At 40.8% G+C, this 26,438-nt stretch overlaps 1 protein-coding gene across 2 annotated transcripts; it reads right to left on the bottom strand.

Annotated features, from left to right (window-relative positions):
- Positions 1 to 3,473: 3,473 nt before the first annotated feature.
- QTRT2 (queuine tRNA-ribosyltransferase accessory subunit 2) lies at positions 3,474 to 26,212 on the bottom strand. 2 transcript variants are annotated; one of them, XM_039256628.1, is made up of 9 exons: positions 26,134 to 26,212; positions 22,353 to 22,573; positions 20,402 to 20,457; positions 18,066 to 18,142; positions 16,007 to 16,219; positions 10,145 to 10,344; positions 7,849 to 8,000; positions 5,633 to 5,750; positions 3,474 to 4,002 (listed from the first exon to the last, which is right to left on the bottom strand). In XM_039256628.1, the coding sequence occupies exons 2-9, from the start codon at positions 22,550 to 22,552 to the stop codon at positions 3,771 to 3,773; spliced, it is 1,248 nt and encodes a 415-aa protein (XP_039112559.1). In that variant the 5' UTR covers positions 22,553 to 22,573; positions 26,134 to 26,212; the 3' UTR covers positions 3,474 to 3,770. The 2 variants fall into 2 exon arrangements, with proteins under 2 accessions (XP_039112559.1, XP_039112560.1); XM_039256629.1 differs by lacking the exon at positions 22,353 to 22,573.
- Between the last annotated feature and the right edge of the window lie 226 nt (positions 26,213 to 26,438).

Raw genomic sequence — 26,438 nt, 5'->3', positions numbered from 1 at the left:
GCTGAGAGACTGGAAGACTTGATGGCAGTGGGCCCACAGCAGCAATTGGTTAGAGGTGGGTAGCAGCTGTCCCATTTAGATGAAGCAAAGCACCTGCTCTCTGGTCTGACCATCTCTACCCATCATTATGGTAACCAGATAATTTGTTATCCAAACTAAGGAACTTTTGAGAGTTAAAGAGGGTGTTGGACGCACAGACAGAAACCGGGGCTATTATAGACAATGAGGATGTATGGTTACCCTAATTTACGTTGCTTACACTGGGCTTGAATTTTTTTTTCCCCACTGTTACTTGGGTTGTGTGGTCACAAGTCAGGGACTCTCCCGAGAAAGAAGGGAGAGAAAAGTGCAAAATGAGGATGAGACCCAAACGTTGAAAAAAAGGGAACGAAATGAAAAAGAATATTAAAATGAATGCCAATTACACAAAACCTTCAGGTAAAGGCAGAGCCTTGCTGGTGGCTGGCTCAGCATGTAAGTTTGACCTTCCCGGCTCCCTGCCCTCCACAGCACTGTCAGTTTTAATAAGCTGTAATCCCACAGCTACGAGCGAGACTAATCAAACTGCAGAGAGCAGCCTGTTCCTAATCAGGAAGGCACAGGATAATCATTTAACTCTGTGGTTTCTCAGTGAGCTCCAAGCTGCCTTGACAGAAAAAAAGCCATCCTGGATAAGATAGTTGCTTACACACTCTAATCTTGACCTTTTGATGATCTTTGTTTGAAATTTTTATTAAAATGCTTTAATTACACAAGTATTTGGCTTAAAAAATATTTTAGAAGAATCTTTTCCCTTTCTGCCCAGAGAATAATAATAATAATAATAATGAATCGCTCCCCCAAGACATAGGACACCTCAGACATCTGTTGATCCCTGAGTCCACTTGAACTGATGGCAAACCAACCCTTTCAACGCCATTCAGGACATGATTAGAGTCCCCATACTGGGGGCAAAAGGAATTGGGGGACATGGAATGGCAATTCACGTTGAGCACCTACAGGTGCCAGCATGGGACTGTGGGCTACATAGGCCAGTGCCAGCCACTCTCCCTGGGGGGGGGGGGGGGGGGCAGGTGGGAGCCAGGGCCAAGCTGCAGTAAAGTTCCAGAAGCACCCCTCACCTCAGGCCATGTGGCCCTTCTCCTCCCTTCTCTTAAGCCCCTTCAACCCAGGGGCAAGTCCTAAGAAGCCATTTAGTGTAACGGTTAAGCAGAGTTTTAGTCAGATGCAGCTGAAGTTTAACTTGGGGGCTGACTGGTGGTAGGCCCTTAGGCAAACTGTGGGAACTTCCAGAAATTCCTGGTAGGTCCTCAGGCAGGCTACTCAACCTTCCTGAAATTCCATTCTTAACATAGGAATAATAACATAAGCGCTTCACAGCCACGTCCTAAGTGTCAACAAGATATATATACGGAAAGCACTTACCTAATGTGCCTGATACATTAAAAATGCTCCCTAGGTTGTGGTTATTATTTTTATTATGTGCTAGCATGGTCTTAAGGCCCCTAATTATATAATTTAAAGAGACAGGTACATTGTTGAATCTCCTTGGATTCTGTATTCAGTGTTAAGTACACTAAAAACAGTAAGTGCACATGAAATAAATGTAGAAAAAAAAATCTTTTTTCCAGTGGAGAAAATTTCTAGTATCATGGAAATTTAATATTTTGTTTAACAGACTCACTACTATTTACAGAAAAGAAGACAGTATATTTTTTTAATTAAAAGTGTTTATTGGCTATTGGCTTTAATAGACTTACATTAAAGGAAACATTTTTTTCAAATGTGCTAATAAGAAAAAGACCCAGAAAAATGAACAATGCTGGACAGGATATTCAGTCTTTTGAACATAAATAAAACTCATAAATTTTATATGGATTCTGGGATATTTATTAATATTCCTCTAATAGATTTGGCATTGAACAGAATACAATCATATGAATAAGTCTAATCTATTTGAAAGCAATCAGCTCCTTGAGAGCTGAAACTTTCATAAATACCCTTACCATTCATGGCAGAGAGATTACAGGAATGCTACAAACCTTCCTAAACCATTAATAAAAAAAAAAATTTGATACCTGACACATAAAAACATAGTAACCACATAATAAACACAATGTTTAATGCCCATTGAAATGAACAAACAGCAAAATATATTCTAATAATGTAAAACAAATATATTCCATGCCCTATAAAAACAAATGCATCTTTTTGGTTCTGTTGTTTTTACAAAAGCTGTGTGTGTACACATGTGTATGTATTCTTACAGAAAACATGACAAATAGAGGAAAGCCTAAAGAAAATGAAAATCACCTGTCGCACCAACAACATGAATGTCACTACTTTGGTGAGAGCAGAAAAAACTCAGAATCAGAGGTGATCCAAGGTTTCCCAGCCTCAGGATCTGCTGATGCCAATTCACCAAGCACTTGAAAATTCACAGGTCAATCTCTTCAGGGCTCGCAAACCTCTCTACTATTGTCTGATTCTGACACTGCTGCATTTTTCACCAGGCCAACAGTGATCACAAGGACACAAGAATGCTGACTCCAATCTAAAACTTTTTGTTCCCCAGTCATTAGAGCTAGATGGAATTTTAGAGTCCATAGGTGCTGTCCACCATGCCTGTACCTGTTTGCTCAGGAGGAAATAGGCAAGGAGAGGTTAGTGAAGTGATTTGCTCAGGTATCACAGCTGAGGAGAAGTGAAACGCAGTCTTATAATTGCCAGGCCAGGGCTCCATCCAAGTGAGCAGTGAATGATGTGTAGTGATGGGGCTACACTTGTCATGTGCTTAGACTATTAATGAGCCTGAAGGGTAGACCACGGTGGATCTGTATGACCAGACAAAAGCATCTGGGCAAACTTTTGGCTTATAAAAGGTCATTGCATGGGTTCTAGGCAGACAAATCACACACAGATCATGTGGTCAAAGGAAGGAGTGTGTCCTGGGAGACTGATCATAGGAGCAACGTGTAAGCCCCACATTCCATGAAGATGCAAGCCTGGTTAAGTCCCAAGAACCTCTTCTGCTTGACTGCAGTATTGGGGCAGGTTGGAAGACAGAAGTGTTCAAGAGGCCCCTGAGAATATAAGAATTAAAACTAGGAAACTCTTAAATCAGCCAGATGGCTTTTATAGTCAACAGCCATGTGTCTACAAGTCATGCTGCTCATGACCAATCACCTCCTTTCCAGCTCTGATCTAACTCAATGAACCCACACAATCTCCTCAACCCTGCTTCAAGGCTGTCCTTTCTCATCTAAAGCCTTAGTCTGTGACTAAATGAATGTCCAATGACTAAGAGTTAGCATTGAGGGGTGCCTGGGTGGCTCAGTTGGTTAAGTGTCTGACTCTTGATTTTGGCTCAGGTCATGATCTCACAGTTGTTGAGATCGAGCCCCGTGTCAGGCTCTGCGCTGAGCATGGAGCCTGCTTAAGATTCTCTCTCTCCCTCTGCCCCTGCCCCTACTTGCGTGAACGTGTGTGTGTGCACATGCTCTCTCTCTCTCTCTCAAAAAAAAAAAAAAAAGGCATTGAAATATTAAAGGTCATGGTTTAATCCTTTCTGATCAGTTGTGGTCACTTAAGTCTTTATAAGAAATCTCGTTCTCATGTAGGCAGAGTTTGATACAAACATTCCTTATTTGCGTAGACCTTATTCTCAAACACAAATGATTAAAGCTAAGATCGTTTCCTGTCCTCTTCTTCCCGCATGACAACAGTGGGGCAGTGTTGGTGTAAGGAGTCTGACTTGCGTGTGCCAGGTCTCAAGATGCTTGCCTGCAGATGAGCTCTTTCAACTGTGCCAGTCTGTCACTTCTTAGTGCTTCCCGGATGGAGTGGAAAAATCCAAAATAATGTTCAAAGTTGTGCATCATAAGCAGGACCCCAGCCAACAACTCGTTGGTCACCAGCAGGTGGTGGATGTATGCACGAGTATGATTCTTACAGCAGTAACAGGAACACCCTCTCACAAGTGGATCAAAGTCCTCCTGGTACCTGAGAAAGGAAGTTACAATGATACTCCAGAAAGTGAGGAATATGAGAAATCTGCAGCCTAGGCTATCTGTTCTGCTGGTACATAACCAACAGTTAATAACATCACTGGCAAATGCAGTGCCAGCCACCTGCTTAAGATAACGTGGTAACAAGCTAACACAGACTCGGGAGTCCTCCTCTGCCAGGCAAGACGTCCTGGACTGAGGCTTACGCAGCAGCACCAGGAGAGTCACGTGGTCACTCCCTCAGGCCAAGCTTTGTCAGTCACACTGTAAGGGCACACAATGATAGCGAACGCTGTTGTGATTAATGGCACTTTTCTCCCACTTGCCACCAGAGCTAGGACCCGAAGACACGATATACGACCTTTCACTTGCACAGATTCCTGTGGTTTACAAAACACTTTGATGTAGACTGTCTCACTTCACCTCTGCAACCACCTTTGGAGACAGGCATTTTTATTGTCACTTCCTGATGAAGACTACCAGGGGGGTCAAGAGGAAGCGTCTCAGAGCTACCATGCCTACGTTTGATGCCTGGCTCAACTCACCCAGGCAAGTCATTTAACCTCCCTCTGTGTCCTTACTTTCTCATCTGTAATGGTAATACGTGTAGTTACTTATTACCTTAGAGACTTATTGTAAGAATTAAATGAGTAGATATAGCAAAGGATTTGGACATTGCTGGGCACACAGTAAGGACTACACGTGTCACTTTTTCTCAGCTATTAAGTAGTTAAACAACTTGACCAAGGTCATAGAGTCAAGAGCAGTGTGAGGATCTGAACTTTAGGTCTAGCGCTGACAATAAGAAAACTATAATTTCCAGTTAAATCTATAGTGTAAGGGAATTTTAGTAGTAACCCATTCATATTACCCTAGCATTTTAAAAACAGAAATGAACCTCACTGGCCATTTTCCAAGAAGTTAAATGTAGTAAACATCACCATTTCAGACCTACAATCAAGAAGCTCATCTAGAATACAGATTAGACTGAGGATTTTCATATTCTCTGATAAATTTTCAAGTCTGTACTATTATTAGATAGACATAAATAAGTCTGAATCCCTAGAATGTTCCTTCACATAAGACCAAAAACACCCCAGCACTAAAGTGAGAGTACCAAACTCACAGAAATACCCGTCACTAGTTCACTAGTAATTACCACTTTAGGCCAAATACAAAGTTACAAGATCTCTTAGTTCATTCTTTATAGAGGGAAATATTTTATTAAGATTTATAATCTGTATATAACCAAGATGACCTAAGTTCCTTAGAATTTAAACACTTTGTTGTTTTTTATCTTGAAATCTTTATCTTGCTCTGTCATTATTTAAAGTAACTGGAAAGAGTAAAAGATACCAGACAATGTATTTGGCCTAATCTTTCTGACAGTTCTTCTAAAACAACCGTTATCTAGCCTTGGTTTTCTGACAAGACAAAGTACACAAATTCATCTGTAGAAAAAAAAGAGCTTTTCTGGAACTGAATTTGAGAAGGCCTAAATAATATCCAACTATAAATATTTTATGAAGTCATAAACTGAAAAGGGAACAGTTACATAAACTTTTAAAACAGACTGAAATTAAAAAGTCAGAAATCAAGATCCAAACTTAAAAAAATTTCCTTACTTTTTTTCCTTCAGATTAATTTCAAATGATGTAATTTCTTGGTTGCAACTGGTTGTTTTAATTTTCTTAGTTTGATCCACATATTTTATTTCTTCCTGTGTACCATTTTGTTGCAATACTGAAGGACAAACCAACAAAAAGTCTTGAATGAAAATCAGATAAAGAGTGGCCATTGGGAGATTTTTATTTTAGTTACTATTTTATGTCCATGAGAATTTATCCTAAGGAAATTACACAAGGAAAGTAGTAATATGGACCAAGATGATCACTGTCATATTCTCTAGAATATCAAAACTTGGAGATTCAACAATGTCTAAGCAAACTATGGTTACAAGTATGTAATATATAATCTTACTGTCAAAGAATGATTTTAAGAAAACAGATGGGGAGTGAGTGTGTGTGTGTGTGTGTGTGTTTGTGTGTGTGTGTGTGTACATGTTTGGAGGGGGTTGGAAATCTATGTGTGTGTGTTGGGAGTTATGTCTCATCATAATGTACATACAACAAATTAATTGTGCCTTGTAACTGCCTATGCTCCAAATAGATTAAAAGTAGAATATAGTTTTAATTTATGTATTCTGTATGGAGTCCTGGGAAGGAACTCAGATCATCCAGAACTAACCGGGGACTTGTTCCCTTGAACTCTTTAAGAAAGAATGTTTCTGGATTTATAAGAGAAACAGTACTCACTATGCAAAGAGCCAGCTGTCCTGAACAGGGGCAAGTAGAGAAGTATTATTGGGAAGAAGTAATAACAAGTTCAGGGTTGACCCAAGGAGAATGGACAGACAGTACTAAGAAGATAATTTTGTCCAGATCAAAGGAAAAAAAGAGAAGTGACCTCAGCATTGAGGCTGTTACAATTTTGCTGCCATGAATTTGTATGCTGATGTGAGAAACTACAATAATGCCCTGGCTTTTTGGAAAATCCTTGTCACTAGGGGGAACTATATTAGCTCCTATACAGGGAACTTACTCCTTTGTAATTCTCACTGTAATTGGCAAAAGACTTTAACTTACTGTACACACATACATACACAAATATGGTTATTATCAATACTTTAATGGAAAGTGTTCAGTTTTCCTAATCATGAAGAAACATCTTTCTCTAGCCAAAAAGGAATTTGTTTGTTCCAGAGAATTCAATATCAGGTTCTTTGTAGAGTTTTGCATATTCATGGTACAGAATAATGCTTACCCATGTCCTTGTGGAAATAATTAAGCTTGTAAATGAACATTTACAGAGTTTGTGGTATGCTTTTCCATCAGCATACATTATATTCTGGTCAGTTTAAAGGATAGTAAAACTGACCTCCTTTATGTAAGAATTTGAGCAAACCAATGTGTTTCCAGAAGTAATTCAATTTAGGTTAATGGTTAGTTGGCTTTACAAAACTATAACATCTTCTGGATGAAATTTTAATAACTTCTGGGGAATAAAATGAACCTTTAAGAAGTCTCTGGCCTGAGTTAAAGGCTGGTGGTGACAGAGGAAGAGCTCAAAGGACAGCAGGACGCGGGAAGAGAAAGTCCCCTGTGAAGGCCAGCGGGCGGACTGGGCAGGCAACAGCCCCCTGAGAAACTGGGACCCCAGCCTGACGCCTGTATCCCATATCCCAGTTCTTTTCCTACTGTCAATTAAATGTCAGACTCTGGAGCTGAGTTTCTTGACTTCTAACAAGACAATAAAAGAAAATGGTGGTACTTCAAAGCAATATTAGCAGAGGAAAACAGCTTTCACATCTCCATGTGTTAACAAAAACCCAAAAAAGCAAAAGTAACACTAGTATCAGATGAGGTAAGACTCTCTGTATTTTGATAGCATGGGGTTGGCAAAAAGCAGACAAGAACTCTTTTGTGAAAAACTGAATTAACTTTTACTAAGCAGTTCAAAGGTTTTCTGTCCTTAGATTTTCATCACTATTCACTCTGACTGTTCTTTTTTCAGATTGTTAATAGAAAGCGTTTTGTTTTTCTTGGTTCTGCTCACTATAAGATCACTTCCAAATAACTGATGAGCTACAGGGATAGCACAAAGGACTGACCGGGTTTTGTGTGCCAACATGCCAGAGCATACAGATAAGAAACAAAAATGTAGTTTTATAAAAGCTGATGTTACAGTATGCACATATCTCTGGCTTGTGACTCAAAGCAAAAATGAAGAGGAAATAGAAGATACTCGAGGCTATCACAGAGACTAACTTCAGAAGACCTACACGTCTCTTCAGGGTTCGGCTGGTAATCAAAGCTGAAAGTCAGGGCACATCCCCGCTCGGTCACTTGATATGGGAAGAAACTCTCAAATAAATCCACTCCTCTTTCAATACACTTGAGCACCTCATCTGGCCGGCTGACTCCACAGATGAGCCTGTGAAAACAACAGTAAAAACAGTGACATGAGGACAATGCCAGGCTGCGTGGCGGGCAACAGATAATAAAACATGGTGGAAAGAACGTAGGGCTTTGGCAGCAGAGGGGCCTGGGCTCGAATCCCAGCTCTGCCCTTTATTTACTTACTGTGTGACTTTGGGAAGGTCTCTTAACCATTCTGGGTTTTAGTTTTCTAACTGTAAAAACAAGATCAGTAATGCATACCTCACAGATGTCTTATGAAGATTAAGGAGGTATTTGTAAAAACACACAGTGTATGTAGTTTCAGTTCCAAAGAGAAGTGCAGTAAAGGTTAGTTTCCGTCCCCCCTCTCCCCCCAATTACTTCTGAACAACCTCCCTAGCCTTCGACTGAACTTTAAAGCCTATCTATATACTCCACAGGTTTTTCTTAAGGGTGCAAACTATATGTCAACTATACTTCACAATTTTTAAAAAATTAAAAAAAAAAAAAGAGTGCAAAGCTGTGTGCTTTACTTCCCCCTCATATACTTTCCATGTTTTAACTGTATTTTACCTATAGTTTCTTTCTTATAATTGGTTCAGGAAAGACATTTTTATCTATTGTATTCTTCATAGGTTCATTTACAAAGCAACTCTCTCAGAATTTAAACTCTGCCCATAGGATCTAAAACTCTAATTGGCTTTCTTTATTCTTCTGTATTTTCTCTAGTAACAAAAAGTCTACATGGACTGAGGTGGTATTTTCAGAGGTAATGGGTAAGGCATTCTGGGAGAGTTAATCACACACTCAACCAGATTTTGCCACTAACACAGGAAGGGGAGGCACCCTGGATCAGGGTTGGCTGGCTGGCTGCTTTTCTTAATGTTTGTTTTTCTACCCATGGTCCCTTTTATGAACTGGCAGAGAAAAACTTACAGACTCCCTTATTTCTGAGAGAAGTCCAAAAAAGTCTTATGTAATATTAAATAACCAGAACATTTATATATACGCCATTTTTTCTGACTACAGTTTCCTTCAACTAATGTAATGTTTTAGAACTCCTCTCCAACTAAAGCTGGCATTTCTACACACGTATAGGATGAAAAACAATCCCAGCACTCAAATCCAGTAACAGACATCTGTGAGCACTTAGCTCAAAGAAGTCTAGAAAATGATGGAAATACTAGTGCTGAATTGTTATCTGCACCAGAACGAGATAAGCACAGGAGGGTGAGCAATGAACACAAGAGAGCTAGGTTAAAACCATGGGACAAGTGCTGGGTGGGCTGGCGGAAGTGTCTGGTTCTGGCTGTTCACCTCTGTGTCCCAGCGCTGTACACGTGTGTGAAAATTCATCAAGCTGTCCATAAGATTCATATACTTTATTGTAAGTTATCCTGGCATTGTTTTTTAAGTGGTAAAATTTACATATACCATATACCATCCAACAGCCCAAGAGGTATAATGCAGCATCCTATAATCAAACCTCTAAATAGATCTGTAGGAAAAAAGCATGAATATTCACACCACATTGGATAAAAAACTAGAGATTAAAAAAAAAACAAATACGGTGGTAGTATAATAAGAAAGACATCAGCTGCACTAGGAACCTTGGGATTTTTAGCTTTAAATCTTGTAGGTCATCTCCTACACCAGTACATACTGAATCCTGTGTTTCCGGAAAGAACTAGCCCCATTAGTGTTGCCAGTCCCCTTGATTTCAAAAAATGACACTAACTACCTGCCTCAAATCTAAGAACTTCTTCCAGGTTCTTATTATTACTACAGCCCACCTTCATTCTGCTAGCCACCCCCAATCTGTCCTCAACTTCCCTTGATTAAGGCCAGAATTCTACATGACTTTATTCTTATCCCCAGGGGCCATGTTATAATGGATAAAGAATATTTGCACTTGGCACAAAAATGAGGGGAAACAGTGTAACACCTGCCCTCCCTTATGAGGATCAAATAAACTAGTTCACATGGCAATTGTCCTCGTCTATGTTCTGAAATCAAAGGCAGGACAGCTGTGATGGAAACTCTTCCTCTGAGCCCAGAAAGGACATAATCAGTTCATCAAAAGACATGCCCATGTAGAGACTCAGCATAACATGCAATCACCAGCACCCTTGCTCTGAAGCCCACGAGGCGTGGCCTGAGTCCTAACTGAACACTAGCCTGGGTTTGTCCTCCGGCAGCTCTGCAGTGACTGATGACAGCAAGTACAGTCTAGTTTCCAGGGTTGTTGGATTCCCTTGAAAGCCATCCAGAAGGAAGCCACCTACGGGCCGCTTGGCTGTCTCTCGTGCCGATCTCAGCCTCTCTTCTACCACATCTCCACCTTCAATCACTCCAATGATGGTACTTTTCTGAAGGACCTAAAGGAAGAAAAGACAATGCTTTTAACTGTTTCCAGCAGTGGAGACCTTCGTTTATATGAACTTTACATGGAAGACCAAGGGAGAGAAGAGATCTCAGTGCAGCTACTACAGCTGAAGCATGAAAGGGGGAAGATGCTCCTTCCTCCCTGAGAACTTTAGGTCTCCAAGCACCACAACTTGAGCTCCCTCCTTCCTGAGAATCCTTAGGGCTCCAAAAACCACCATTTGAAAGCCACTCAAATAAATAAGAAAAGACTGAGGAGAAACTGAGGCAATCAGCACATGTAGTCATGTTTGAGCTTAGATTAAATTAACATACACTGAGCAAGTACAAGAGGGAAAGGACAAAAAGAACTGTTTTGTTTAAATGACTGTTCAGGCCTGTTTAGGCTCTAACTAACTAACTAACAACTCTCTTAGTTAGAGATGACTTTAAGAACTTTATGGCTGGGGAGCGCCTGGGTGGCTCAGTTGGTTAAGTGCCCGACTTTGGCTCAGGTCATGATCTTACAGTTCATGGATTTGAGTCCTGTGTCGGACTCTGTGCTGACAGCAGCCTGGAGCCTGCTCCTGATTCTGAGTCTCCCTCTCTCTGTACCTCTCCCCCACTCACTCTGTCCCTCTCTCTCTCTAAAAAATAAACATTAGAGGCACCTGGGTGGCTCAGTTGGTTAAGCGTCCGACTTCGGCTCAGGTCATGATCTCACGGTTCATGGGTTTGAGCCCTGCGTCAGGCTCTGTGCTGACAGCTAGCTCAGAGCCTGGAGACTGTTTCAGATTCTGTATCTCCCTCTCTCTTTGACCCTCCCCTGCTCATGCTGTCTCTATCTCTCTCTCAAAAATAAATAAAACATTAAACAATTTTTAATAAAAAATAAACATTAAAAAAAAGAACTTTTACAGTTGGGATAACGAACTGTCTATTTGGGAAAAATTAAAACTACCTTGCACACCAGCCTCAAAAATAAATCCCACAGGGTCCTATAATCTAAACATAAAAAGAATTATAGAAGTATCAGAAAGATACAGTCAAGTTTTTATAATCTTAGGGTAAGAAAGGCCTACCTAAGCAAGCTAAAGTTTACGAAAAAAGGCTAACATATTTGAGTACAAAATCATCAAAACTTCTCTAGTGAAATATACTCTCAACAAAGGCAAAGGAGAACTCACTGCTTGTTGGAAGAGATACCATACTATACTTATACCATAGAAAAACCTCCAACAAATCTTCTAAGGAAACGACAACCCCACAGAAATCTGGGCAGATATATGAATGTGAATAGGAACTTCTGAAAAATACATGTGAATGCCCTGTACACATATGGAGAGCTAACTAAACCTCACCCGTAAGGAAATACAAATTGGCAACAATTAGGTACCATTTTTGCCCATCACACTGACAAAACAGTTAAAAGACAGATAGTGACACAGTGGAAGAAAAAGTGTTAGAGAAATGACACATACTCTGATAACAAAAGAAAGTGAAAATTCAGCTTTTTGTGAGAGCAAGTAAACAAAGCTTGTCAAAATGTGGATGCTTTTATCCCATGTCCTAAAATTCTACTTATAAGAATCTCTCCTACAGGAACATTCATTCATAAGCAATAAGGTATATATATTCACAAAATATTTAGAATAATGAAAAACTGGAAACAAGTATACATTAATAGAGTAAAGGCTTAAATTATGATACATGCATAGTATGGCTTCCTACTCAGGTGTTTTAAAAAGATGCAGTGAATACAACAACATATGCATTGATAAGAAATGCAATTCTGAGATATTGCTAAACAAAAACAAGCACATTTCTGAACATATGATCATATTCGTGTAATAAGAACCCCATACAGTCATGCATGTATGTAAAAACTATGTGTATGCAACTAAAAAGTAAGGTTTGCATGGAAACACACGAATCGACAGTGGCTCTCTGGTAGAAGAGAGGATTGGGGAAGGAGCCTGGAATGCTGTGAAGAGGGAATTTCGCTTCTCAGTTTAAGCAGGAGGGACACAATTAGAAGGAACACTTGGGCTGCTGTGTGGAGAAATGAGTTAAGAGTGAGTATGGCTAAAGGATGGGTAGGAGGCAACTTTAATAATCCAGGTAAAAGACCAAGAGGATCCAGGCTAAGGTGGTGGCAGTGGGGGAAGGGGCTGGGGGAAGGATCTGAAAACTCATCAGAAGGTACGATCCTCAAACTTGACCAATTAATTGCCCAAGGAGATGGTGAAAAGTCTGGGACGACTCCTGGCTCCTGTTTTGGAAGTCCAGGGAGAGGATGAGAAGAGCAAAGATAGGAAATTCTAGGAAAACAGTGGAGGGTGAGGCAAGATGATCTTTCTGTTTTGTGCATTGTTGAGTTTGAGGTATCAGCCGCTGAGTACACGAACCTACAGTTCTGGACACGTGTGACACAAATGTGACTGCCCGGCTAGAATGACAGATGCCTGGCGCACTGCTGCCGCTCCCCATGGCAGATGGGGCTGACAGATAACACTCTTCCTACTGTACCCAGGCACAGCTCCAAGCACCTTGGGATGAAACCCACTTGCCATCCCTGACCTAGGAAATATGTGAAGAAAAGAAAGCCAACAACGGTATTTAAGTATTTAAGGGCATTCAGAATAAGAGGATCCAGGGGTGCCTGGGTGGCCCAGTTCATGATCTCGTGGTTCATGAGTTTGAGCCCCCCATCGAGCTCTGTGCTGAGAGCCCAGAGCCTGGAGCCTGTTATGGATTCTGTGTTTTCCTCTCTCTCTCTGTCCCTCCCCTGCTTGTATTCTATCTTTTTCTCTCCCTCTCAAAAGTAAATAAACATTAAAAAAAAAAAAAAAAAAAAAGAGTAAGAGGATCCAGTGAGGCAGAGGTATGCAGATATACAAAGTAGGTGGTTACACAGGCCTGCCCCTTTCCATGACTGACACAGCCCTATCTGAAAAACCTCCTTTCATGGATGTAAGAAGTATAATCATATAACTTATTGTCCAAAATGGAATATAGGTGTTCTTTCCTCCAGCCATCCAAGAAGCTGGAAGGAGAGAAGCCTAAGGGGAAGAAGGTAACTCCAGCTTCTGCTGTCATGAAAAAGGAGTCCGAGAAGGTGGTCAATTCCCTGTTTCAGAAAAGGCCCAAGAACTTTGGCATCAGACAGAACATCCAGCCCAAAAGGGATCTCATGCACTTTGTCCAGTTGCAGCAGCAAAGGGCTCTTCTCTATAAATGTCTAAAAGTACCTCTCACAATTACCCAGTTTACCCGGGACCTTGGTCTTGGACAGCCACGCAGCTAGTCAACACTTAAGCTTGCCCACAAATACAGACTAGAGACAAAGCAAGAGAAGCAGAGATTGCTGGTCTGAGCTAAGAAAGCTGCCGGCAAAGGGCTTGTCCCCATTACGAGGCCGCCTGTCCTTTGAGCTGGGGAAAACAAAATGGCTCAGCTGGTAGTGACTGCACGTGATGTGGGTCCTATTGAGCTGTCTTCCTGCCTGCCATGTATCCTAAGATGGGGAGGGTCTCTACTGCACCCTCAAGGGGAAGGCCAGGCAGGGGCATCTGGCCCACAGGAAGACCTGCACCACGTCGCCTTCACACAGGTTAACTCGGAAGACAAAGGAGCTCTGGCTAAACTGCTGGAAACCATCAGGACCGATTACGATGACAGATATGATGAGATCTACCATCACCGGGGAGGCGACATCTGGGTCCAAACTCGATGTTTCACGTTGCCAAGTCGGAAAAGGCAGAGGCTAAAGAAGTGGCCACCAAACTGGGCTAAGGGTGTGCTGCTGCACTTTCTGTACATAAAAGTAACAAAAAAGTTCCCTTTCAAGAAAAAAAACTGGACACATGTAAGAGCAATAACCATGTAATAATCATGTCAAGACAATAGCATGATTATAGGGATAGCGAAAGGGACCAACACACAGCAATAATATGAAATGGTAAGGCTGACTCGCATGGGAGAGGGGCTTGAGGCTCATCCAGCTGTTCTAATAATCATGCTGTCACAGTCCTTGTCCTCCTTTCTACTCATGCAAACATTACTCATCCTACAAGGATAATTACCGGCTCAAAACAATTGCTAGTGAGCAACGCTAACAATTAAGACCCACGGCAATGTCCCCACGATGAACTCTTACTGCAGATACTGAGTGTTCTATTCAGAATGACAACTAAGTTTCCTCTGGTCATTTCATGTATACTAACTTCATTAGCCAATTATAGTTTTTACCGGTAAACTTAAGACAACAATGTCCGTCAGACTCAATGCGCTGTGCCACAGTGGGACCTGACCATTGCTCAGGATTACTCCACATCAATGATGTCAATGCTGAATTCTCCCCTCCGGTCACATCTTCTCTTCTCTCATCAGCTTTGCTCTCTCCTAGTGAGCTTTATTCACTCTACTCTCAGGTTCTCTGATTTACTGCCATAGCTTCCTCCTCCCCACCCTGTCATAACCAGCCGCCACCAGCAAGCATTTATCGAGGGCGTCCTTGTGTCAGGCATTCTGCTACATGATGGAGACACAAAAATGACCCCGAGAAACTGAGTTTAAGGTCACAATATAATAAAAAAATCATTGTACTACAATGTGACTTGAGCTATATAATGTGACCACATACAAATGAAAGAGGTGGCAAAGGATGAACAGAACTTCCTAGAAGGGTCAGGGACAGTTTCCTAGAACGATGAATGGAATGGAATGAGCCAGATCTAGAAGCAATAGAAGGAATACAACTGGAAATAAGAAAAAAAGAAACAGTCCAGAAGGAAGTCTGTGTACAGCCCTGGCAGAATGACACAGGGTAACACTGCAGGAAACTGCAAGTGACTTGGAAGGGCCAGAGTGCCAGCTGCAGCCAGCCCTGAGCTAGAGGAGTGGGCAGAGGCCAGGTCACAGCAGGCTGTCTCTGCCACATACACGCTGATTGGAAAGTTATTAAATTATTTTTGGGAAGTGCATGTAGGCTCATATTTGTGTTTTATGAAGATCTCTGACAGCAGGGCTGAAGAGGGATTGAATGGAAGTGAAAACAAGACAGAATAATTAAAACGTAATTGTCCACATACGAGATGATGAGGTTATTATGCCTCTAGGCGGTGATAAGAAGGAAGGGGAGGAGGGGGCAGATCGTAGAAATCAAGAAGGATTCTTAGGAATCAAGAAGAAGCAAACAGTTGAATATTAAATTGGGTATTAAATGGAGCCTTGAAAGACTCAGTTTCTGGGCTGAGGAACTTGGTGGCTGCTATGAACTGAGAAACAGAGGAAAAGAAGAGCTCTGAGGAGATCAGATACTGAGTTTGGTTACCTCTGAGTTTGAGGTGCATGTGAGGGATATTCTAATACAACTCGGCTAAAGTCCACTTTATATAATTCTGAAGCTAAGCAGAGTGATTTTGATTATACATGCAATTTCAGAATTATTCAGCAATTAAACCTAAGGGGAGGCTGCCTGGGAAAAAAATCCAGAGTGGGTCAAAAAGGAGCCTAAGACAGAATCCTAGAGAGCAAGAATACTTATGGCTCAGAAAAAGACAATAGGAGAGTAAAAGAGAGCAAGAAGTGAGAAGCAGAGAAGCAGGAGGAGAAAAGGAACATAAATGAGTAAGGGTTTCAAACAGAAAGGAGTGGTGAGCAGTACAGCCTTACCTCGGACTCTTCCTGCAGCCGGAGACAATTATCTAGGAAGAGAAGTGATCGATCAACAGACTTTCTGGCTCTTTTTATGGAAGTTGCTTCCTCACAAGATGCCTCTCCATCTGAGAGACACTGAAACCAGTCTGGCTGAAGGGTCTGCTGAATTGCCATGAACTTGGACGCAGTCATCTCCATTCGTCCCCCAACACCCCACACAGACACAGACTGTCATGGAACAAAATGACGAGGAATCAGCAAGAGTAAAATGCAAACAAAAAGGATAATAATAAAATGGTAAAGCAATAGTGAATTTAATTCTTCTTTACAAATGGACACATGGTGGTCATTTAATATCCTAGATATGGTGGGTACAAGAAGCTTCCTGCACCATCTTCCAATTTTCCAAGGACCTTATAGCTCTTAGAGAATTCTGCAGTGGCCACAGAGCCAACTACTGAGCTAGCCCCAAGAATTCTTTGTTATTCTCTCTAGCCCAGTCATTCATTCTCTGAGACCCCACCCCATGCAGGCTGTTCCTAAATATACAGCAGACACCGATCTTTCTCTGTCTTCGATCACATTGTTCCTTTTGCCTGAAATGCCCTTCCTTTACTTCTCTGCCTGGTAAACTACTACTGCATCCTTCAGGACAGAATTGAAATATCATCTACTGTATTGTGCTCTCCAAGCCTATCTGGGCATAATCCATCACTCACTCTTCTAAGCTCTTACAGCAATTTGTACTTCTTTCTTTTATAGAAAAGTAATACTTATCACACCATTGTATGGTTGTCTGACTAGAGTATCCCAATTCATGTTTGTACCCCAAAAGCCTAGTCTAGACTCTTACATAGTATTGAAGGTTAGTTAAGTGTTTACTAGATTGAGTTAGATACAGATTTAAAAAAAATAGTCAGATAATACATAAGCATCTCTATACAATGTTTCTTTCTTGGTTACTCCTTCCTCTACAGTATCTTTCTTCTTAGAAGAGATTGACAAGGACATAAACCGGGAAGCTACATACATCTTTTTTATTATGGCCTAAGGCTTAATTAAGAACACTATTTAGGGGCGCCTTGGTGGCTCAGTCAGTTGAGCATCCAACTTCGGCTCAGGTCATGATCTCGCAGTTCATAGGTTTGAGCCCTGCGTCGGGCTCTGTGCTGACAGTTTACTCAGCACCTGGAGCCTGCTTCAGATTCTGTGTCTGTCTTTCTCTCTGCCCCTCCCCTGCTCACACTCCATGTTGCTCTCTCTTGCTCTCTCTCTCAAAAATAAACATTAAAAAAAAAAAAAAGAACACTGTTTAAATGAATCCTCTTTCCTTTGCAAGTAGGCAGATGACAGAAGTAAAAATATTATCTTTTGGATTAAAATTACAAAATAAAGTTTAAAGCAGAATAATTTAAAATACTTAGGCAAGATTAGGAGACATTGTTGACATCAATGAAGCAGGTGCAGGAAGAGTAATTGCATTTGTAATGCAGCAGTTTATACCAGGGCCTGGCCCGAATGTAGTCCCCAGGGACAAGACCAACGTGCCATGCCTCAGGTGAAAACTTTTAATGAAGTCCTTTTGATACTGTTCTTCACTAGCTAAAATCCCTGGCTGTGCACCCAGCTTCTTCAAATTCTGTTCTAAAAGCAAGCAGTATTACACTGAGATTCTACTATATATAGTTATACATGTGATAACACTCATCAGCAACTTTCCTAGCACTTCCTGAGGTTGTTAAAACTGCAAATAAAGCGTGGCATAAAAAAATTATTGCTTTCTACCATCACAGCAATTTCTCTTTTTTGCCATGTACTTGACCCTCCTTCATCCCCCAATCTGTTGCAACAATGAAAATGCTGAGGACATATTCCTTACCTTAACTCCCTCCACAGGCAACCAGGCTCTAATTCCTATAAACCACCCATCCCACTATATTCATAGAAATAAGGGGAAGGTCTGAGGTCAGGAATGGGCTAGCAACCCATACGGTGGGATCCAGCACTGGAGAGATACAACAGGCTGACCATCTGGGACAAAGCTCCAGCCTTGGAGGCCCTTCTGAGAACACACCTTGTTCGTTACATAACCAGCTGGGCAGGGGCTGACTGGATCATGCAGGGAACAGTACAAGAGCGATTCTGGCATGCCTGTATAGACACAGAAAAGAACTCTTGAAAGCACTTACATCAACAATTCACTGTGTTGTAACAGAGTGCAGCTTTATAAGTATACTGCTGGATAAAGCAACTCTAAATATAGTAAACTGTTCATACCCGATCTTAGAATTCTAAGAGGCCTGTCAACATGAATGAAAAGGTCACCTTTAAAACCTACTCATCTGGGGGTGCCTGGGTGGCTCAGTCGGTTAAGCGTCTGACTTTGGCTCGGGTCACGATCTCACGGTTTGTGGGTTCAAGCCCCATGTCGGGCTCTGTGCTGACAGCTAGCTCAGAGCCTGGAGCCTGTTTCAGATTCTGTGTCTCCCTCTTTCTCTGACCCTCCCGTGCTCAAGCTGTCTCTCTCTCTCTCAGAAATAAATAAAACACCAAAAAAAAAAAAATTAAAATAAATAAATAAATAAAATAAAACCTACTCATCTGTAAAAAGAATTAATGGTTCATATCAAATGACTAGAGTTGCTACAAAGAAAAAGTGTATCTTAAAGTATGAGATACAGTAAAAGTATTTAGTGGCACGTTGACCCTACTTGATTTGTTCTGAAGAAAAATTTGATATCAAGTATGTTCGTTCTAGGTATCATCCAAAGGAACTAGCTACTGGAAAGATGAAATGATATGGTCTCATTAATAACAAAGGTAATCTCATTAATAACAAACCCATCAAACATCATGGGACTTCAGGGCAGAATTACAGGGACGCTAGAGGATACTGAAAATGGATCAAATTCTCAGTAAGTTTCATGGACTTAAGATGACAATTTCTGAGGTTCTTTAGTCAAAAATACAGTCATTAAAAAAAATCCAAAAAAGTGCTTACTAAACCATATGTGCTTAAATTTCATATGCAACCCTGCTTTTTACTAAAAAAGGATTTCACTGAAAAAAAGATGAAGAAAATAAAGCAAACTAGAAAATAAAAACAAAAATAAAAACAACTCTACAGTTCCCCACCTATTTTCCACAATTTCAGTTAGTATGGTAATCCCTAGAAAGCTTATTTAGCTATTTTCACTCAATTGTACATTTATATACTTACAATTACATATTTAAGTACATACATATTTATACTATATATTTATAATTGTATACTTTAAAGCTGGTTTTAAAATTGGTTTCAGTCCAGGGGTTCCTGGGTGGCTCAGTTAGTTAAGTGTCCAACTTCAGCTCAGATCACAATCTCATGGTTCTTGAGTTTGAGCCCCGCATCAGGCTCTGTGCTGACAGCTAGGAACCTAGAGCCTGTTTTGGATTCTGTTTCTTCCTCTCTCTCTGCCCCTCCCCTATTCATACTCTGTCTCTCTCTCTCTAAAATAAACGTTAAAAAAATATTAAAATTGGTTTCAGTCCAAGGAAAACATTACATAAATTGCTCTACTGAAATACAGGGCCTTGTGACCACCACCAAGTTATCATACAGTTTCCCTCAGAAGCAGAGGACTGAATAACCAATGGAAACAAAATTTTCATTCACTTAAGTGGGTCTTAGATATTGGGAGAAAGCTTCAGGAGAAAGTTATCTACAGAAGACTTGATTCTCTAGCTGGCACTGCTAAGCTTTTCCTATAAACAAATGGATAGATACATCTGCATATAAAATCCTATTTCTGGAACAAAAGATAATAAATATTAACATATGAAAATATAGCTATATATAAACACTTCATCTTCTGCTTTATGTTTTAGGCTCAAACATGGCTAGACTACTTTGAAAGTTAGGTTATGTCTCATGCAGCTTTTTACCTGTGGGTCTTTGCTCTGTGCCTGGTGTGTCTGCTCACACCTGAGTACTTCTACCACTGTGCCCACCTCCTGACCTGGTTAACTCCTCCTTTTCCTGGACTCAGCTAAGATACCCCTTATCCTCTGTCTCAAGAATCCTTTCTAATCTAGTTTTACCTCCTTTCACATGCTCCCCCCCCCCCGCCCAGCAAGTTATGTGCTCCTCCCTCTGGGCTCTCATGGTACATGGACATATTCCTAATCCTGCAAATGTGGTCACTGCACCTACTACAATTACCTGTTTATCTTTATCCCAGACAGGCTCTGAGTTCCACTGGGGAAGCAACTATTCCTATTCATCTTTGAGTCCCCAATGTGTGCTCTTAGATGCCAAATAAATGCTCATTAACGAATAAGTAAATGTATGAATGAAAGATCAGTCAATAGCACCTCCAAACTTCAAATTAATACATCACAAGACAAACACAAATGACAATTAATTTTTACCTATAAACTTTCCAATTCCTTCCTTATATTCTGCCAAGACCTCATGGTGTTCCGCCCTGTGAGCAAAACAGAAAAATACATGATAATGAATTGTACAGATACTCTATGCAACAACCGAAACCCACTCTTTGCACTGAAACAAGCTATGTGACAGTAGATGTAGTCTTGAACAACAGAGTACTTCTGTTGCCATTATTTAAGAGTTCCAACTCATTAGGCTGTGTTCATTAGCCAGAGTATAGGTCTTCACTTTATAAATGTTTCCGTGGGAACAGAAACTGGCAAAGATCAAGTGCTTCCAATGCCAGATTTTCTTGTTCCCGTATTAGTAACACAATACTGCAGAGTTATTTCATCATATAGCAGGTTCTTCAATGAAGGATAAGGCCAATATGTACATTACATAAAATGATCTAACTCCATTAGTTTTGTTTGCATAAAATAGTACTAGCAAGTACATGTGCAGATACAGGGAAAAGTTTAAGGCTGGTGCATGAAGACAGACTCCAGAGTCTAAGTTTAGTTCTTATCTAGCATTCCCTGCCTGTCATCTCTGGGAGTAATGGCAATGAGAGCCACCATACCTGTACAGTTGGATCAGAATAGTGAAGCAGCTCTGGTATATAGGTCTGGCCTGTGGCTTCTAGATTAGGGCCAGATGATGGATAATATTTGATCTCTCTCTCCTGATTTCATTCTAAAAATCTACAAAGTTTTGTACATATAATCAAAAAAGTCTTTTCTCCCAAAAAACAAATAATCCAGTGAAGAAATGGGCAGAAGACATGAATTAGACATTTTTCCAAAGAAGACATCCAAATGGCTAACAGATACATGAAAAGATGTTCAACATTGCTCATCATCAGGGAACTACAAATCAAAACTACATTAAGATACCACCTCGTACTGGTCAGAGTGGCTGAAATTAACAACTCAGGAAATTACAGATGTTGGTGAGGATATGAAGAAAGGAGAACCCTCTTTCACTGTTGGTGGGAGTGCAAACTGGTGCAGCCACTCTGAAAGACAGTGTGGGGGTTCATCAAAAAAATTAAAGATTGAATTACCCTATGACCCAGCAATAGCACTATTAGGAATTTATCCAAAGGATACATGAGTGCTGATTCCTAGGGCCACACGTCCCCAATGTTTATAGCAGTGCTTTCAACAATAGCCAAATTATGGGAAGAGCTCAAATGTCCAACAACTGATGAAAGGATAAAGAAGATGTGGTGTGTGTGTGTGTGTATGTATATATGTATATATATGTGTATATATATGTATATATATGTGTATATATATGTATATATACATACATATGTGTATATATATAACGGAATACTTTCACTTGGCAATGAAAAAGAATGAAATCTTGCCATTTGTAATAACATGGATGGAACTGGATGGTATTATGCTGAGTGAGAAAAGTCACTAAGAGAAAGACTAATATATTATGTTTTCACTCATATATGGAAGTTGAGAAACTTAACAGAAGATCATGGGGGAGGAAAAAAATACATGTGTGTGTGTGTGTATATATATATGTATGTATGTGTGTGTATATATATATATATATATATATATTCACAAACAGAGAGGGAGGCAAACCATAAGAGACTTTTAAATATAGAGAACAAACTGAGGGTGGAAAGGAGTGTGGGGGGGGGGGCAGGGAAAATGGATAATGGCCATTGAGGAGGGCACTTACTGGGATGAGCACTGGGTGCTTTATGTAAGTGATGAATCATGGGAATCTACTCCCGAAGCCAAGAGCATACCGTGTACACTGCATATTAGCTAACTTGACAATAAAGGATATATATATATATCTTTACATACATATATATATATATATATATATGTATATATATCTTTTCTCTTTGCTATGCCTTATTAAAGCATCTAGGCTGCTGTCAGAGTTGGTACTTAAATGATCAGGTCTAACACTTACAGTGAGGACAGTGTAAGCTGAGTCATGGCAGGAAGCCCGTGGATAGCATGCAGTGTCTGATGGGTCAGGTGTGGGGCAGAGCCGGTCTTGGTGTACAGAAGGCAGGCTGGAATGTCCATGGTGTGGTCTCCTGTTTTGCCCAGGTTTTTTATTTTTCCTAGGCGACAGCCATTGACTACCTTGGTAAGACTCAGCTTCATTCTAAGAGATTCCTCTAGGTCCTGATAAGAAAGGAACAATAAATTCAGGAGTCCCATGACATCTAAAGGCTAAGCATTTTACAAGGAAAGTAACCCTACAAGATGATGAATGACAGCATATTTATTACTACTTCCAGTCTACAACTGTTTTAGATAGCAGGAAGAGAGAAATGGGAAAAGACCCAGACAGAATAAGATACCTTCTCCAGAGTCCTAGAGCAAAATGAATACATCAACCACATTTAAATTCAGTCACGGAATTTTTGTCTGTGCTGCAGAAGAACAAACAGAAGGACAGGAGTAAAGAAGAGTGTGCACTGATTCACCAAATGCTAACTTTCAGCCGTGAAAATGTGTATAGAGGAAGGCCACACAGTATGAGCCATACTGATTTCTGATTTGATTCATTTTTTTTCTTTTTCTAATTTGAGAATACTAAGCAACATAGCAATTTTTCCTAACATGTTGTTACATAAAGAAAGCAGGTTCCAGGGGCACCTGGGTGGCTTAGTCAGTTAAGTGTCAGACTCCTGATTTCAGCTCAGGTCATGACCTCACGGTTCACGGGATCGAGCTCTGCAACGGGCTCTAGGCTGACAGGGCAGAGTCTCCTTGGGATCCCCTCTCTCCTTCTCTTTCTGCTCCTCCCATACTAGTGCATGCATGCTCTCTCTCCCTCTCTCTCTCTTAAATAAATAAACACTAAAAAAAGGTGTTTATTAAATTGCATGGAACAATATACATGAAAAGATAAACAGAGATCATCTCTGAGAGGTGACATTATCTGCCAATTTGTTCTTATATTGTGTCCAAATAGAGGTGAGAAACTGCATGCAATTCATAAGCAATTTAGCATTACTTTTATCAGGGATCTTGGTGGACTAGCCCCTTTTATGTGGCAAACGCTGGAGCCTGATTTTGTCCACATAACCAGCACAGATCCACCCTCCGGGTCAGGTTCAAACAAACTAATCTCAAAGACTGAACAACCAAATCAGAATGCACATAATTTAATCTGAGAACCAAAAAGGAAAGAGGACTAGTTACTGCGTTCATGACCTACAGGGTGCCACATAGAAAGCCAAATGCCACGTGAATATATTATCTAGAATACGAAGGGTAAGTAATGATTATATATATAAAGATAACTGAAAGGAAACCCACTGGTTCTCTAAAATAACCAAACTCATATTCTCCAAGCTTAGACCCAGGACTCTCCAAGAGGCAAGAAACAGCTAGATCTGGAAGCCCAGACTCCTGACCTCCAAGACTTACCTTTCTCTCAGGACCTCCTAGTCCTATCCTTGTGGAAGAAAACAATAAACGTGTTCTAGGAGTTCCATCTTTTTACAGAAGAGCCTCAAATGTGACTAATCATCCACTCACTCCTGAAAGCATTTTCTCTTATCTCCCCTTCCCACTCTCTCCTCAATTGAAGAAATAGCTTTCTTCATTCTTAGCCCAAGGTCTGTCATTAAGTTCTTGGGAGCTCTAGAGGACACCGGCCACTATGTTCTTAGATGCAGAGATGGGTTCTCCTGTGATACAATGCACAAAAGTTTATTCCCGATACTGTGAAAGGTAAAATTCAAAATCCTCAGAAAGATACACAGAAATAGTGAACTTTAAAATACTAGAAAATTATAACAGAAGATGAGACAGAGACTATTCAGAGGGAAAGTATTCTAAAATCTTACACTATTTGGGAGGAGGGGAGAGATAATGAATAATGTCAAACTGTTAAGTATGTGTGTTAAAAATTTTAAAAGTAAACATTAAAAGATTAATACAGAATGCATAATTTCTGAACTCACTGTGGAGGGATGAGGGATGATAAAGAAAAATTGGTTACTATCATGAAAGGCAAAAAAGAGGAAAAGACACCAAAAAGCTAATCAAAATTAGAAAACGCAAAATAAGATGGTAAAAGTAAACTGAAATATGTCAGTAATCACAATAGAAGTTAACAATTTCAGATAATGATAACAGCAGTAAATAACATTTATTGGGCATATACTGTCCTTTACATATTAACCCTGCTAAAATATATCATCATATCAACCTCATAAGACAGATGTGATTATTAAGTGCATTTTACACATGAGAAGACTGAGGCTAATGGAGTCACCATTTGGAAAGTGGCAGAGCCAGGACTTAAATCACAGAAGTCTGGCTCTAGAAGTTGTACTCTACTAGGCTGGCAGCCTGTTCGGAGTCCCATCTAGTCCATACACATGTGCAACGTTTACATATTAACTATAATGTTACGATACAATTTTATAGTCATATTTTTCATATTGCTATAGTGTTCTTATTGTCCCTGTTTTCCCTTATCTTCCTTCTCTGCCTCTGTCCCTTCTCCCAGCCTCTGCAACCTTTCTCCATACTCATAGGAACATTTAAACATACTCATATATGGAAAGGGAGTTTTTAAAAATTTTTCTAATGTTTATTTTTTAGAGAGAGAGAGAGAACATGCGAGCGAGTGAGTGCGGGGGTGGTGCAGAGAGAGAGAGAGAGATACAGAATCTGAAGCAGGCTCCAGGCTCTGAGGTGTCAGTACAGAGCCGGATGGGGAGCTTGAACTCACAAACCTGGAGATCCTGACCTGAGCTAAAGTCCGATGCTTTGCTTAACTGACTGAACCACCCAGGAACCCTGGGTGGAGACGTTTTCTATTAAAAATGGAAAAATACTACACTGTATGCATTTCTCTGCAATTTGCTTTTCTCGTAGGAGAAAATGGGTATCTTTCCTAAAGAGGAGACACAGAATTAACTCACTCTTTTAAAATAACTACTTCGTGATATTACATAGTTTGGATGTGACACAATTTATTCAACCATCACCTTGTGATGGGCACTCAAGTTACAGAGGGGTCCTATGATCTCTGCAATAGTCTGAGGGCACAGCTTCCCCGATCTCATTTCCACCCATCTCAAATCTACTTTGCTTTATGTTTCCTGGCAAAGTGCTATGTTTATGTGGATTTTTCATCATCACAACACTCCAGTGATTTAGGTACTATCACTCTCAGTTTGCCGATGAGTAAATGGGGGGTCCGTGCTGTTTTAAACAAGTTGCCTGAGGTCAGCCACAAGGCCAGGTTCAAAGCTCCCACTGTAAGATACCACCCTGCCTTATAAACCTATTTATCCTAGAAGGTACTGTCCCCGGGAACATCTAAGTTCTGTCAATAAGGATGGATTTTTCTTCACTCCATGGGTCACCTCCAGTGGCCTCAGACCCCTCGAAGCCCTGAGCTCAAGGATTCGAGATCTTCCCAACCCTCCCAGGTACCCTGTGACTTCCAGGAAACACTTCCGGTTGAGAACTGGATTCTTGAGCAGAGTCCAGTCAAAAAGGGGCCCTTTTCTCTTAGAGGTGAAGTGAAGCTTACACGATTTGGGAGAGACTGGATTTAGAGAAGCCAAAATCCATCAGAAGAGCCAGAAAAGGGAAGGAGAGACATGGCAGGAGTACAACTACAGTTACTGCAACACAACCAGTAAGCGTCTGGGAGCGACGCGACTCATCCACTCGCAGTAGCCCCCATTTTATGAGAAAAAGGAGGGACTTACCTGCACAACTCCCAACTTTTTTGGCCCTGGGACCCGTCAAACTCGTCGCAGTTCGTCACCACGTGTCCGGCTTGCAGGATTCTCGGCCCCCAGAACCACCGCCTCCGATGCAGAGCCAATCAGGGAGCATTGCGTCATCACCGAGCGCCAGTGAAAGGCAAAGGTAATCTCAAAGCTAGCTCTAGTGACTGTAAGGGCGCCGGACCGCAGCCGTTGCCATGGGTTACCGAGCTAACTTGTTCCGCCTGCGCACAGCCTCCTGGGAGTGGTGGTTCGGCGGCGTCGCACACCCAGCTTCTTTGCAG

The sequence above is a fragment of the Hyaena hyaena genome, unplaced genomic scaffold (assembly GCF_003009895.1).
Source record: "Hyaena hyaena isolate Hyena2069 unplaced genomic scaffold, ASM300989v1 scaffold_582, whole genome shotgun sequence".
In the NCBI taxonomy this organism is placed as follows: Eukaryota; Metazoa; Chordata; class Mammalia; order Carnivora; family Hyaenidae; genus Hyaena; species Hyaena hyaena.
The sequence above is the reverse complement of the archived record's forward strand: the minus strand, read 5'-3'. Positions and strand labels throughout refer to the sequence as shown.

Excerpts from the sequence above, each read along its gene's own strand:
- QTRT2 (XM_039256628.1), bottom strand. The coding sequence starts at position 22,552 with ATGAAGCTGAGTCTTACCAAGGTAGTCAATGGCTGTCGCCTAGGAAAA. Across the intron at positions 10,345-16,006 it reads GGCTGCAGGAAGAGTCCGAG|GTCCTTCAGAAAAGTACCAT; the intron begins GTAAGGCTGTAC and ends TTCTTCCTTTAG. Across the intron at positions 4,003-5,632 it reads ATTAATCTGAAGGAAAAAAA|GTACCAGGAGGACTTTGATC; the intron begins GTAAGGAAATTT and ends TTCCTTTCTCAG.